This window comes from Manacus vitellinus, unplaced genomic scaffold (genome assembly GCF_001715985.3).
Source record: "Manacus vitellinus isolate BGI_N305 unplaced genomic scaffold, ASM171598v3 scaffold_0_pilon, whole genome shotgun sequence".
Lineage (NCBI taxonomy): Eukaryota > Metazoa > Chordata > Aves > Passeriformes > Pipridae > Manacus > Manacus vitellinus.
In genome coordinates this window covers 44,893,071-44,908,548 of record NW_021938789.1, presented here as the reverse complement: position 1 = coordinate 44,908,548, position 15,478 = coordinate 44,893,071, and the positions used below count along the sequence as shown (strand labels likewise).

At 38.8% G+C, this 15,478-nt stretch overlaps 1 protein-coding gene across 3 annotated transcripts in view; it reads right to left on the bottom strand.

Moving 5' to 3' along the window:
• Positions 1 to 4,335: 4,335 nt before the first annotated feature.
• Positions 4,336 to 15,478, bottom strand: part of PPP3CA (protein phosphatase 3 catalytic subunit alpha) — a 184,613-nt gene continuing 173,470 nt past the window's right edge. For 2 of the 3 annotated variants that reach the window (XM_018072715.2, XM_018072722.2), the window contains 4 exons: positions 15,323 to 15,407; positions 11,984 to 12,081; positions 9,297 to 9,326; positions 4,336 to 6,079 (listed from right to left, as the gene is read on the bottom strand). In XM_018072715.2, coding sequence (XP_017928204.1) covers positions 5,886 to 6,079; positions 9,297 to 9,326; positions 11,984 to 12,081; positions 15,323 to 15,407 — 407 coding nt within the window. In that variant the 3' untranslated portion in view covers positions 4,336 to 5,885. The remainder of the gene's footprint in view (positions 6,080 to 9,296; positions 9,327 to 11,983; positions 12,082 to 15,322; positions 15,408 to 15,478) is intronic. The other variant, XM_018072729.3, reaches the window with a different exon arrangement.

Sequence of the window (15,478 nt, the reverse complement as noted above, 5' to 3'; positions counted from 1 at the left end):
ACAAGATCTCTCATTTATGTGATATCCTGATAATGTGCAGATCTGCACTACGATAATGACTTTATACAAATCACATGCTTCAGGGCTTCAGCCACTTGCCAGCTGAATGCAAGGAGGGACTATTTCCCTCTGTACAAAATTGGTCAGACTTTTTTGATGACTTCATCTTCTGAAGGATCAGCAGCAGGTGGGACACAGGAGAGGACAGAGTGAAAGGGGTCCTTCCTCTTGCAATTGATACTTACCTGGATAATTTGGCAGTCAAATTTATCACCAAATATGGCAACAAATGTTATGCCAATCTTTCTCTGTCCTCTCAGTCTGGTGATGCATTAATTTTCGTTTACCTTCCTGGATCTGTATCTCAGCTCTGCACGTGCAACGTACTTCTGCTTCTTCCACTTTCTGAGGTATTCCTCACATCTCTTCGACTTAAAATGCCAGAAATGCCACTTCCCTTAAATTACTGGCATTGGTATATGTTGTAGAAATTTAAGGGCACATACAGGAAACCAGAGCAAGTAATTTAACTTTTCCCTCCCTCTACTCAGCACTGGTGAGACACACCTGGACAGCTGTGCCCAGGTCTGGGCTCACCAGCACAAGACAGACATGGACATAATGGAGTGAGTTCACCAAAGAACCAGGAAAGTGATTAAGGGACTGGAATATCTGACCTATGAGGAGAGTTGGAACTGCTCAGCCTAGAGAAAAGGCATATAAATACTTGATGGGGGAAGCAAAAAGGAAGAAACTAGGCTCTTCTTGGTGAGGCCTGGCAAGAGGATAAGAGGCATTAGGCACAAACTGAAATACAGCACATTTTTAAATGTAAGAAAAAATCTTTTTTACTGTAAGAGCTGTCAAGCACTGATACAGGTTTCCCAGAGAGCTTGCTGAGTCTTCACCCTTGCCGATACTCAAAACCTGACTGTACATGGCCCACAGCAACCTGCTCCAGCTGACCCTGCATGAGCTGCTGGGTTGGAGGAGCTGATCCCAGCGATGCCTGCTGGCCTCAGTGAGTCTCAATTCTGTAACATAACATGCTCCTCTGGCATAAAACTCCGGGAAATTAGTCCAGGTCACAGTGTTCAACTGCTCATTTAAAGCAAAAGAGATTATTAAAACACCCAAATGTTGGAGAGAAATTGGCTTGCTCGATCACAGCATGGTTGTCTACATCAACTGCCTTAGGAATGTAATGGCTAAAATATGAAACAACCACCTCTCGCTCAAGTCTTGCTACTGTAAGGATTGACCGACTGGGTGCCCAGATTAAAGCTCCAGCAACCAACCACACCAAGCTCTGCCCAAAAGGGAGAGGGGGCCTTGGGAAACTCCAGAGCAACAAGGGATGGCCACTAGTGGGACTCCACAAAGGAGCAGACACTGTCATGTCTGTCACCACGCCTGCAGGCTTCCCACTGGTGGCAAAATTAGTCCTTTAGCACATTCTTTGCCAAGTTACTTTACCAAAACCAAACTTCTGATAGGGATGACAGAGCCAAGGCAACCCCTTCCCTTTGCAATCATCTGCTGTGGCAGAATACTGCCTAGAGCACACAGCTATCCGTCAGCTTCATGAAACTTGGTGTCGCATGTAGAACTGAAACTGCTCTCAAGTTATTTAAAAAATGTAAAAAATCCCCAGAGCCTCACGAAACATGTATTCTATAATGCTTACCAGGCTTGATACTGCAAAGTCAGCTCAGCAAGACTCAAAACCCAGTCCTTATTTCTAGCTCCAGCAAACTCATCCTTTTTGTGACCCCCACGAAGGTGGCTACAAGTATGAACATTTACATATGAAAACACGTGAACGTAGATATATTTTTTCCAAAATCACGGAAGAACAAGAAAGTTCACTCTTTTGCATGCCCCAAATAGCTATTTTTAGGGGGAACAAACATAATTCCAAAAGCAACTAAGAAAGCAATCCGTAAACTATTTTCCAAAGATTGTTTTGGTGCTTGTGGTTTTTTAACGCTTGGAATAGCTGATTCTCACATCCCTCTCTTTGTGAAAGAAGTGGGAAGATTCATGGATCTGACTAATCTGAGCAACAGTATCTTGAAAAAAAGAAGAGAAACTGATTTCTAAGGACTAAAATTGTAAATTCAGTTTGAATCTATGAAGTGTCCCTAAATTTTCATGGTTTTTTACACTCTGAATGCCACTTCAACTAAAAACTAAAGCTAGAGAGGACAGAGATCAGGACTGTACTAACAAGCAGCATCTTTTGTTGCCTGTTTTTAGCCCTGTTTTCTGTTTTTTCAATTTTGCTGGCCAGGTTCTCAGGAGAAATCCAAGTTATAACCATACTTCAATAGAGGCTCCAGAAGGTCCTCCTCTGGCAATAAAAAAGGCCATCTAAGAAAATGCTGAAAGAATTTACACACATTCCCAACAGTTGGCAATACTGGCAATAGGTTAAGCAGGACTAAACCTACTGCAATTCTGGGGGAAACCCTGGACAAAATCTGAATGTTGTCTTCTTCAGAAAATGTACACTAAGAGCTAATACACTCCATGCTTAACAGCTGTTGAAAAAAAAAATATGAGAGTGCATAAAATATAATTGATGTATCTAACACACTACCTTAGACAGTGGGATTAAAGTGGTTAAAAAAATACAGTAAATCTTCATGTGGGCACTAATGATATCTTTGGCATTAAGGCAGCACATCTGATAAGAAGGAAGAAACCTGTACTGGGAGACACAGTCCAGTGCATGACACGTCACTGAGTCAGGTCACGAAATCCAAATCTCAGCCTTCAGTGGCACCAGGGCTTTTTCTTCAAATTCATCTACAGCTCCTTCTGCATCAGGAAAAAGAAGAACACTTGCAAGAGATTGGATGCCCTGAAAAGAGCATCCATAAGAGCAAATTTGGAAATTTTTTTTGTCCTTTTGGGAACATTTGAGTATAGCTCAGACCATCCCCTCGAGCCAGTCCAGAAACTGCCCCATGGTAGGACAGTGGGGCTCGCTCCAGAAGACAGCCAAGCCATCTTATCTGGACATCCAGGACACACTGCAACTTTGCATGCTCAGAATATTTTTCATTCTTCTGAGCTATAAAAAGTTCAAAAATTTCCTTTGTGACCAGACACTGTACATTTCCTAATGGATTACTCATCCTGGACTACCTTGCTTATCCATAAGCTCTTTGGCAATTACAGCAGGCATTTGCAAACCCACCTCTGATTTGTAGCACGGAGCTTTTGCATTAAGCATACCAACTGAAAGGCCTATGCCACGCTGTCACTACTGAGCAGAAAAGCCCCTTTCTTACTGTCAAATTGGTTTGTGCAACTGCCAGGGCCCAACTCAAATGAAAGCAGACAACACACGCTGCTGTACTGCCCCACGGTGCTGCTCTGTGCTGCACAGGGTGCCTGCCGAGCGCTGGCTCAGACGTCCCCACAGGAAAACTTACCTGAGGTAACCTAGGGCTCTTTAGTGAGCACGTACACAGGGCTGAACGGGTAAGGAAAGCAGTCACGCAAACTGCCACCATTCCTTTCTGCAGAGACCATGCCCATTAGTCAAATGAACAGCTTCACTGAGCAGATGAACAGTTAAGACTCTATGTGTCTCTCCCTTGTGCTATATCTCTACGCAGTCTGAAATGAGAAGTTAAATCTGAAATGGATCCAGCTTCCTAGTCCCAGACATTATGAATACTCTTTATTTTTGCCACCTGTCACAATTAGCAAGTGCTAAAGTGGGAAAAATATAAGAAAGCAGGCACTGAGCTTATATTTAATAATGGTACCTGAAAGGAGGACTAAAGCAATACCCACATCATTGCACCATTTGGCATTGTCCATCAGTTCTTCACAGGATGATGGACTGTGGAAGAATGTTGAGTACATTAGGGAGAAAATGAGAAAGCAGACAGTTTGACACTTCACCTCTACTAAAAGAGAGCACTTGAAATCCAAAATTTTTGATTTTTTTTTCCCCCTTAAAGGTACATTGTAAATGATACTAACTGGTCTTTTCAAACACTGCAGATAAGGCGAAAGCACACAGAGGGCATGTGTTTTCTCTGTGTTCGTGGGTTACATCCTATACTCATTTTAGTGAAAACCCAGCTTCCTAATCAGAACTTGGGGGAAGTCTGCAGACATTCAGTAGCCTAAACAGCTGGGTAATAAACGAACGTTTTTCTTAGTAAAGAACTGACCTTGAGATGCGAAACAAGTCATTCTTCTCTTAACCGACGGTCTTCTCCTGTCCAAAGCAAAAGAGAGAAGAAGCACACAAACGCATGGTGCCTGTGCGCACAGGCACGGTGACTGAGACAGCAAGAAAGGGAAGAGTGCTTAAGTTCATGCACATTTTTATTGAGTAGTAATATAAAATGCTTCTTTCATTGTTACAAGTGCATGCTTTGATTGCCAACATTTCGAAGTCAAATTACAAAGGCAAGGCTGTAGGCTGTAGTGAATTACTTGGGCACTTATACAATTGTTAAAAAATATCAATGGACTGTTTTGTTTTGTTTCCTTTTCTTTTTGAGAATGAACCAGTTGAAACCCGTAACTGATATACAAAGGGAAAAAAGTGAAAAAATTACACATTTTGTGGCACATGACAAAACAGAACAAAATGACTAAACCATTATGACATTAACAGTTATCATGCATTTAGAATTTCACATGTAACTACAAACTTATTTAAATTTCACAAGGTTTGCTAAACATGCTACCCATCTATATGTGCACTGACAAGCTTATGTTAAAAACTTTAAGAATACTCTCCCCCTTAGATTTTTCAAAGCTTTTTTTTGATTACAAAATTTCAAAGGCATTAAGCATTTTTTTTTTAGAGAATATAAAGTACGCCAGTATACATACATTTCCAGTATAAGTCAGACCACTAAGCGCATTACAGTCCCATACAGGCCTATACAGCCATTTTTTCTTAAAAAACATGCATAGGCAGATTTTTACAGAATATAGATGCTTTTCACTGCACTTAATATGGTGTCTTGTTCACTATACTTAAAAATGCACCACTCATAAATATTTAAATTCAGCAAGCCACAACCAAGACTTGATTTACCAAAAAAACCCCCAGAAAACCTCCCAAACCAAACCCCCCTAAATATAAACAGCAAAAAAAAGATAAATGTTATTATTCCAGTTTTTTTTAAAACAAAGAAAAAGATAATTGCTGCCAAATTAGTAAGATAAGTGTTATATTTAAAGAAGGGCATTGAAGCACACTAAAGAAACCTGAGGTAAGCATAATCTGTACAAAATTAAACTGTCGCTCTCGCTCTCTCTCTCACTCTCTCTCTCTTTTTTTTGGCATTTTAAACAAATTTCCAACATTCTTTTTTTTTCTTTTTTCTCTATATTTTTAAAGACTGCCTAATTTATTTCATAGCCATTGTCTGACAAGAGTAGCAAAACATTATCAATAAATAGTCCTTATTTAGTTTGTACATTTTGTTAAAAATGTTTCGATGTTGATGTTGAGTGCTGCAACTGTAAACGTACAATAGTTAGTAAGAAATTAAACAAAGTTTTCATGTCCAGTAACATAATAAAAGGCCTTTCAGTAACATATCTAGACGTTCCCAATGCAGTAGGAAAACATGTTCATTCCCCTAACTTTGCAATATATACCAGCATGAGCTTTCATTTTTCTACAAGCATTTAAAGGCATATCCAAAGGAGGTGTCTCTCCCCCACCCCCCCTCCCACCAAATTAAAGTTGACGATCTCTTCGTAGATGATTTTTGTAAACTGAATCCAACACCTGGCCCCCAGAGCAAGTAAGCTATTATCAGAGGCAAGAACATCCCACTGCCGATGTGCAGCAACCCCATCGTGCCCTGCAGCTCAACCCCCCTCCCGGACAGTGGTCACTGAATATTGCTGCTATTACTGCCGTTGCTGTCCGTGCCATTAGTCTCTGTGGAGATTGCCTTGTTGATGGAGTTAAGGTTGGCATCGGATGGCACATCTCTGCGCGGAGGCATTCGCTCATTAATTCGATCTAAGCCTTTGGCCTCTTCGAAGCTAGTGATCTTATGCTGGGGTGAAAATCCTTTGATAGCTAAATAAAGGATTATTAAAAAGTAAAATTAGCAAGGTAAAACTCTCGGCAGCTTTTTCCCCAATTTAGCAACAAGTGTGAAAGTCCTTCTTTGTGAAGGAGGCAATGAGAAGATCTGACAACACGACCGACTCCTTACCGTGCTCAGAAAGAGCTGGGTGTTAACCACCACCATCTCTTGAAACACAACTATTTTTTTCAACACCATCAACTTCCAATACTTTGTTGTCCACTGGGGTTCAGCTTAGAGTGCTAAGATGCTGACATGAAACTACAGTTTGCAATTAGGAACCATGCTTAGGGCACAGCCATGAGCTGTGAGGTAGCATTTGTTGTCATCACAGCCTTAAGGACATTGTGCCTTGTCCTTACACCCTTTCACGAGCCAAAACTCCCACTTGACTTTCAAAAATCAGGGAAAAAGTGCTGGCTAGTTACAGATGGTGATGACATGGTGAGGCCAGTTTGTGGGATATACATTAAAGCTATAGGAGATCTGGGGTGACCCTACAACAGGTTCTCAGTGCAGGTGAGCTGCTTGTTGAATGCTCAGGGCAGTTACCCTCCCTGACACATTCCTGCACTTCTAGAGAGCAGGTCAAGTCAAACAGCAGTAACACTGTGCAACATGGACCCGGGATATTGTCATTGTGGTACATTCTTACAGTTTAGCTTTGGAAACGCACTGACAAAAGACCAAAGTTCCAACTGATCCTGAGGACTTTTGATCTGCCCTTCAGCAGCGACATTGGTGAGGCCACACCAACCTCAGAAGGGAGCCACAGGCTGGGGAATGCATTCGTAGAGTGATTTTTATTTAATTTTATTCTCTCTTTAATTGAAGTGTTGAACATCTTTAGATTTAAAGTGAAAGAGAAAAAAGCACTGTAGGCAAACAGCAAGTTATTTTGTCATAGCCTTCTGTGTATTTTTCTCTTGTCTGCACCAAGTCAACGCACTGCACTTCCAGAAGTGGCATTTCTGCTATGCCTCTATCATAACATGCCATAGAGCAGAAATGGTGTGTTAGTACCAGGAAACTGTAAACTCCCTGGAGAGAAAATGGTAGGGGAGTTTCAAAGATTAAATTCAATATTCCTTCTCCCCTTTTATCTTCTCTTTACCTCAAAGTACTCCTGCTCTCCTTCCAATATGCGGTCCTGATTTTGGACAAACTGGCAAATTCTGTTAAAAAAAAGTGAACACATCCAAAACTCCAAAACATCCCTGGTACCAATCTACCACTCCCTGCATTTTGGGGAGAGCAAAAAAAGCATTTTCATGCTGATAGTTTTGCCAACCATTCCTGTGAAAATTGATAGATCCCGTTTGCCTCAGGATTCAGTTCTTTAGCCAGTTTCACAAATGTTATATTGGAACTTTGTGAAGTGCATGGGTTTTAACATGTATTATACTTCAACTCAGGAAAACAATAAAAACATAATGGTAATTAGTCAAGCGAGTAGGGATGGAGCAGTGAAAACAGAACAGGCCCTAGAGTGAGTTTTCTTAAGGTTTGGGTTTTGGGTTGTTATTGTTCTTCCTTTATCCTCTACCACAAAAATTAAGATGTCTAACAAGTACCCAAGCCAATCCCTTAAAGCAGTAGTTTAATGGATGGCTTTTGGCATTGAAGCCAAAACACTTGCTGTCTCCTGGAGCTTGACAGCAGCACTGCCCAGTTGGTGTTACTGGGCCCTAAATCAAACTGCAGAGGGACAACTGGTAAAGGGTGAAACTTTTTTCCCCCTCAGAAGCTTCATCTATGCAGACAAGTCGTTGCAACTATGGTGAAGGTGTCTCACTAGCAAGGATGGCAAGTCTTGAAGGATTAACTTGAGGGGTGCATATTGCTAGCATGGGGGTACGTTCAATCAATTGTATTTCAAGTAGACACGTTATCATCTGTAACACTAAGGAAGGTGCTCTGCTGTAGTTGCTGGTCAGACAATGAGTATTAGCAGGTTACATTGAGAATATACTAAAACACAACACATAGTCACAGAAAATCACAGAAAACAGCCAAACTGTCAACAAGAATGCACACTGCAGATTAGAGATTGCCGATAGGAATAGGTAATTCCAACATAAATAGCAGCTTACTCACTGCTATTTAGAAAGCAGTTGTATTTTCTCTTACTTGTTTGTTCTGTAATTTTATTCACTGCTTCACAAAATTCAAAAACAAATTCCACTGGCCAAAAGGGCACATCTTACCAACGGACAGCAATCATCAGATTTTTTTTTTAAATTAACTAAAAAAAAAATACCCACAGAAAATTTGAGAGGGGCAAGAACAAAATACAACTGAAGAATTTTGTTTTAAAGGGGAACTCTGAAAATTCTTCTTCCAAAACTTTATAATGCTGAACAAATATTGTGCATCTCCTTTGCAATACATAGTTACTTAGATTTTAAGTGTAGCATCAAAAATTGCTTGAGGGTTAAACTAGAGGTCTGTCAATAAATCACCATAGTTTTCAACACTGAACGCTCAGAAATCTTCCAAGGCAGCCAGTCACTTTATATTTGTAGCTAAAATGGTGCCTGTGTTAATGGTTGCTCTAATGTAAATATCCAGTGTGTAAACTGCCACTGCCAGAGGAAGCAGACATCTTGCAGACAAATGTCTCATGTTGGTTTACTTTTAAAGAGAAACAGAAACATGCTGAACTGTAACAAAAGACCAATAAAATTTCTTTACCAGTTATCTAAAAGAAAGGAAACAAACTGAGGTAAGAAAATAGAAAAAGGGGAAAAGAAACAAAATCAACAAAAAGAGAGAATATTTATAAAAAGCTGTGTGTTTTCCTAGACTAGAGATCGCTGAGGATAGTTTGAGGCAGAGACAAGAGCCAGTCTCCAGCGCACAGCTTTTGAGCTATGTGTCACAAAGCATTTATGATCTGCTGCCGTGTTATGTCCCTTGAAATCCAAGTTCCCTGATCTCCTCCTGTGGCATTATTCAGTGCTTCCTTCAACATACAGCAACTCCAATGTTATTGTAACTTTCAGAAAGAAAAAAATCTCAACAGCAGCAACAGAAAGAAAAACCAAAAAACATTTTCCCCTTTAAAGCAATTACATTTTGGTTAATACCGAGCCACAATTGTTAGCCCAACACCCACACAATCTGTACAAGCTACAGCAAAATGAATACACCCAGCAGAGCCCTTATCTGTTGTGGCACCAACAGAAAGGGGACTGGCCAATTTACCTTCATCAGCCTCAATAGCCTCAACAGTAGCTGAAGAGAAGAAAGGGGTAGCAAAACGAATGAGAAAAATGAGCAGAGGATTTTAACTCTAAGAACAAGTCAGTGAATAGCAAAGGAGCTACAACACTAATGTTACTGTAAGTGCTGGATTTTGGCAAAACAGACACACAGAGAAATGCTTACACAAAAACAATAATTTGCAGATTGAATTAAGCTAGAGTTTGTTTTAAAGCAGAAGTTTCACAAGCTAAAAGTTCTTAAAGACACATTTGAGTACTTTTCTTTTGACTCAAAAGAACTACAAAATGTAAATGTCTTCCATATTGCACATCTGACCTGAAAAGGTCATTATGTAATTCTCCCAGCTCTGAATAAGAGCAGTTTGATTTGCCCTGTCAAAAGAGAACAAAAAATGGCATAAAGCCATCACGCAAAATTCATACCACTTACAAAGTCAGTCTGAAAAGTATTAGCTACCAGTACAAGGCAAAAGAGCCTCACATACAGAATTATTTTTTTATCTCCCCTGACTAAAAGAAACCTCCCCACAGCATGGGACAGTTTGCTTAGAAAGCTCTGCCTTTGCTTGCAACCTTGCCCAGTCTGCTCCATATGTAAGCTCTCTTTTTGTCAACCCGGTCTCTGAAAACAGTATTCTTCTAGTATTTTATTTAAATCAATGGATGTAGACATAAGATTGAAAGCTGTTGGACCCCTAGAATTGCAAAGCCTGGTCTGAGAGAGCAAAGTTTGTAACTGGGAGGTTGCTGCAGTGTTATGGAATACCATGTTACCACAGTTCTGAAACCATTCATTGTTCTTAAAGACATAATTTCATTTGAATCTTACCCATCAGCTTTGGTATGAATTTTTTTTTTTACAGTCAGAGATTTAGAAGTTGATGCAAATCATCAAATGCAATCCAATATAGCAAATATTTTAAAAGAAATTTTGATTTTCAAGAATTTCTCTGATTTTGAGAATAGCTCCAGAAGTCAAGTTTTTAGGAATTCCTCTCCTTTTTTGTCTTATTTTCCCCTACATAAAATCCCAATTTTTTTTTTTGTAGTTAAGATGTTAAATATGGATTGAGATAAATTCTAAAATATCTATACTATTATCTTGCTGCATGGGGAAATGAAAGGATCTAACCCGCATGCACTGAGGTAAGCCTATGCCTCTCAAGCTGCAGAGCAAGAGAGATGGCAAAAATCAGGAAATGAAAACAATGCAAACGTAAAGAAACAGAAACACGATAACTAGGATGAGAAATCAAAATGAATAACAGATCCAAACCAGCACTGACACATTAGAAAAAAAAGACGACTAAAATGTATACTTCCACAACAGAACATACTACTCATATTTTCTGTTAATACATATGGTAATATGTGTGCTTAACAGAAACTATGTGAACTTCAGAGTATTTGGTGAATGGGGTACTACGTGTTAACTAATGCAGAAGCTTGTGTATAGTAATGTTTTACTCAGCCAGAATACTGCAGTATGAGGAGATTTTCCTTTTAGCCATTGTAGCAAGAACTTTTGGCAATTTTCTCAAGTTCATTTCTATTCCTAGTATTTTGCCAGGGCAACAATAGCAGTTTCCTTGGACCAAATTTTCTGACAAATGTAAAGCAACTATACAGAGAAAAGTCTAGGTAAAGACAACAAACCCATTAAGAAAGTGATCCTGTGAAATCATATTGCAGCATTTTCAAAGCAGAACGTTACTATGTCCTTAACACACACGTCATCAACAAGAAAAAAGGGAAGGGAAAAACACGGAAAAGAAGGTTTACCACTGTATACCTGAATCTTCTGGGTAAAAGAAACAGTAAAGGGAAAAATTACAGAGAAAGAATGCTCCAGGAAGGAAACAGGAAAACAAGAGGCTGAGACTGTGTCAGGGTTATAAAGCATTTCTATTTCTTACATCTACTGCCAACAGAACCTCAATATATGAGAGACCTTTTAGTGTGCCTGCAATATATTCCGCAGCAGTACACACAGAAAAAAAAGGAGAGCTTGCAGGAGTAAATGAAATATTTTGCAGCTCATTGTTCCAAAAGGAATCAAAGGCAGCCCTAGTACAGACTTACCAATTTCCTACAATAAAAGAAGTACCTGGTATAAAACTGACAATCTGTATTGTGTTTGCATACAAGGCAAACACGGTGTTTGTAAGAGCCTTCCTTCACTTGGGCTTAAATCAGAGAGAAATTGTTCTCATGCTGTCACTTAGAATTGTTAGGAGAGAAAATCTAATTCTAGAGCTATTTTCCATTGGTGATTCTCTGTGAGGAAGAACAAATCAGATAAAATACGAGTTTGAGTGTCATTATCTAATCTGAACCTTCATTATTCCATGTATCAAAGTTTGTTCTTAAAAAAAAAACCCAAAAGATGTTGCTGACTGTGGAGAGAGTGCACTTCACATGCAGTCCTGACCCACTCTTCTGAACACCTGACTTTCAGGGACTCTCCCCCGCCCCTTTCCCTGGAAATCAGTGGTACATAATAAGTCCTGAGAAATGGCCTTACATGAACCACTCTCAAATGCTCCAGCACAACAAACCGCCTGTTTTATTCTGTTCGGACAGCTGCCATTACTTTTCTTAGGTTCTGCAGCTGAAAACCAATTGGTTTCTTCATATGTAACAAGACACAAAGGCAAACAGGCTTACCGCTTTGCAGTGTTTGTTTTCCTCCAGAGAGCACACCACTGGGCAGCATTCCTGTTGGAGTCAGACCTTTCAGCGTCAGCACACTCTCACTCTCTTCTCTGTGAAAGTTAAAAAAAAAAAGGAAAGAAAAAAAAGAAAAACACAACAAAAGTAAACAACTTCCTTTTTTTAAAAAATATGGAACATGCTTTAGACACCTTGAGCTACACATGCCCTAACCCATGTGCCATAACCTACAATGATTTGGTTATTTCTAATCTCCTTACCAAGATAGACTGAATTGGGTGGTAACATCAGCACCAGTACAGTTCCTCTCAGTGCTGTGTACGTGGTTAACCTTTGCATCACACCACACACAGACTCCCATTATACTTAACACTATAATCTGCATCTATGAAACAATATATGCAAACCCACAAACCTGAGAGAAGGACCAAAAGGATCAGTTGTTGCCAACAATACATTTAAGCATCTTACACTGTGTGGTCCAAAATCAACTTAAATTTTGTTTTGCTCTTGTCTACACTAGCAACCAGGTGCATTATTTACTGATGATCACCACTTAAAGAAAGGCAGCTAAAAGTTCATTAAAATTAATAAGCACTTTCACCCTTGCTAGTAGTGATCTTAATAGTTTTGTATGCGAAAAATAATATTGGATTCAAGAAAATTGTTTTAGGAAACCTAAATATGTTTTGCTGGTTTCAAATACATACAGTTTTTAATACATGGCAAGAGGAATACAACAGCTCTATCCAGAGAAGCCTTTAAGTACAGCTTTCTACAAGGACTGTAATGCTGCCTGTGATGACATACTTTCTCAGCAGCAAAATTGACCCCAATTCCTTAAGAGAAACCTATTTTGAAGTGCTTTACTTTGAAGTATATAATGACATTAAGCTGGAGGAAGCAAACACAAAGACAGAATTTAGTTCCACATTCACTTGAGGATAATGTGGTTTTGTCTATAAAAACTGTCTCTAAGCAATTCTACTACTTACAATTTTCTTTAGACCTATGTGCCCTGAATTACTTACATATTTCAAACTCTTATTTACCTACTATATATACTCTTCAAGTTCTATTTTTAGTTTGAAAATAATTCTCCTTTTGCTCACGTTTCTTTGTGTTAATAGTCAAAATCAAATTGTGACCATTTCCCTTGCAAGTTTCCCAAGCAATTAGAACTAATGAAACAGCGACATATTTTCAGAATTAACACAGTATTTTCATCATCAAGAATTGCACGCCAAAGTTTTTGCTTTCTCTTGATTATTCAGTTTATTTCATCACTCTCTTCTTTTTTAAATTAAACTGCAATGGGACTTTTAGCTTTACCCTCATAGGATAAGTTTATTCACAGAATTTTTATTATCTTTAAACTGCATATGCACAAGAAAGCTCTGTATCACAGATTCTGAGATTTTTTAGCCTTCGGTGTTCCTTAATTTCTATTTGATGTTGCAGAATCACAGAATCTTTTGAGTTGGAAGGGACCCACAAGGATCATTGAGTCCAACTCTTAAGTGAATGGTCCATATGGGGATCAAACTCACGACTTTGGTCTTATTAGCACCATGTTCTAAACTACTGAGCTAATCTCAGTTTCCTCTCTATTTACATTTAAAAAGAAGGATAATAGACTGATTAAATATTTTAACCACCCTTCTCAGGGAAATATTAAGACTGATTTTCATCAGTGCCTTAAAATGTTGATATTCATTAATTATATATAATATTATAATTATATTCTATTATATATAATAATATAAATAATTAAAGAGGGTTCAAAGTTTCAAACTGTGATAAACCCCTAAGATATGATGTTTATGCATCGTATGTCACTTTAGACAGAACACACGCAAGAATTATTCTGTACCCTTCTTCCATTCTTGAAACCATTAAAAAGCTTCTGCCTCATAGATTCCTTTGAAAAAGTCTTTGACATATAGGTGATGTCAATCATCTGCAAGTTATAAAAGCCCAAATATATCAGCTGAGCATCCAACTTCAGATGTTTCTGCTTATTAAACTTTCCATTTATGTTGAAATAATGTTATATTTCAAAAGGTGCTTCACAACAAAATACAACAGATCCAGAAGCTGTGGTTGAAGGTTATGGGAGAGAAAGCCAGGTTTCCAAACTTTGTTTGCTCCACTATCATCACAAAAAATAATTGTGCTGTTTTATGAAGGTGGTGGCAATGTCAGCACCAGGCTCTCTGCCAGACTTGGTACAGAGGAGCAGGTGGAAACATTTGATTGCTCCCTCGTCTTGTTTAGGGAAAAGGAATAATGCCAACTTTTTTTTTATGGGCACATTTTGAAGTAGCTTGTGCATCACTAGCAATTCACATGTAACACTTTGGGGAAGTCCTCCATCTGAGTATGCTATTTAGAGATATCCTGTTGCAATCTGTGAGGCATGGACAAACTGCAGGGTCCACGCAAAGCCCTGATGAGAACCTGCCCACTGCTTGCATGCTGCAGGAGAGTTTCAAACCAAGCAAGTTTGAGAGTTTCCTCTAAAGTTAGGAGTATATTCTTCAAGTAACTATTTTATTTATTCTTCTTACATCAGTCACACAATCACACCAATAAATTTTTTAGAACTCCCTTGATTTTCCAATAACCATAATAGCCATAAACTGACTACAGCAGAGCAATATACAGTTTCCTGAGGAAAAAAATCCCTCTGCTGAACTGTATTTTCCATATTTAGACTTCAGCACAGTACAGCATGTTTTCTCTTCTGCTCAGAGACATCAAACAGAGTGTTCTAAACATTGGATAGCAATTAGTTACTCATGTTCATGTGTTTGGGGGAGTGAAGCCCAAAGTAACAAGCTGCTGTTGCCTGCACAGCGACTTCCTGGATTTCTAGTTAAATGACCCTAATGCTTTCATATTTAGTCATCTTTACTCGTGGCTATAGCAACATCTGTGGGTGACAAAGTGGGACAGTTGGCTTCTTTTTTAATGAGAGGTGATGAGTAACATACCCTTTCTCCATGTTTAACTCTTGCCTCAGAGTGACTAAAAGATAATTAGTACACCTGATGAGCAATTTAAAAAGAAAAAGGTAATTGCAATTCTTTTTGCTGATGTCTTTTGTTTGTCTGTTTTCCATTCAGCAAAAGCCCTGAGGAAGAAAACTATTCAGAGCCATAATAAATAGCAGTATTGTATAAATAAAACAATCTCTAAAAGGTTACAGCAAAACTCAGGTGGTATACTAAAATAGCAAATCTGCTGTTTGATTAACAGCTGAGTGTTCTAAGTAACCATTTAAAGATGTCCCTTAACATTAAAAAAATCTGAAACAGCACAAAACATTACCTTAACACTGAGAAAACTCTAGCCATTTTTCCTATTGCTCGTATCTTGTTCCTTATAACCTCCTTTCGAGCAGCAGCTGTTGCTCCTATGGAAAACATATTAAAAACAGTTATAGGGATTTGTAAACAATTAATCACTCTAAATACAAGAAACATC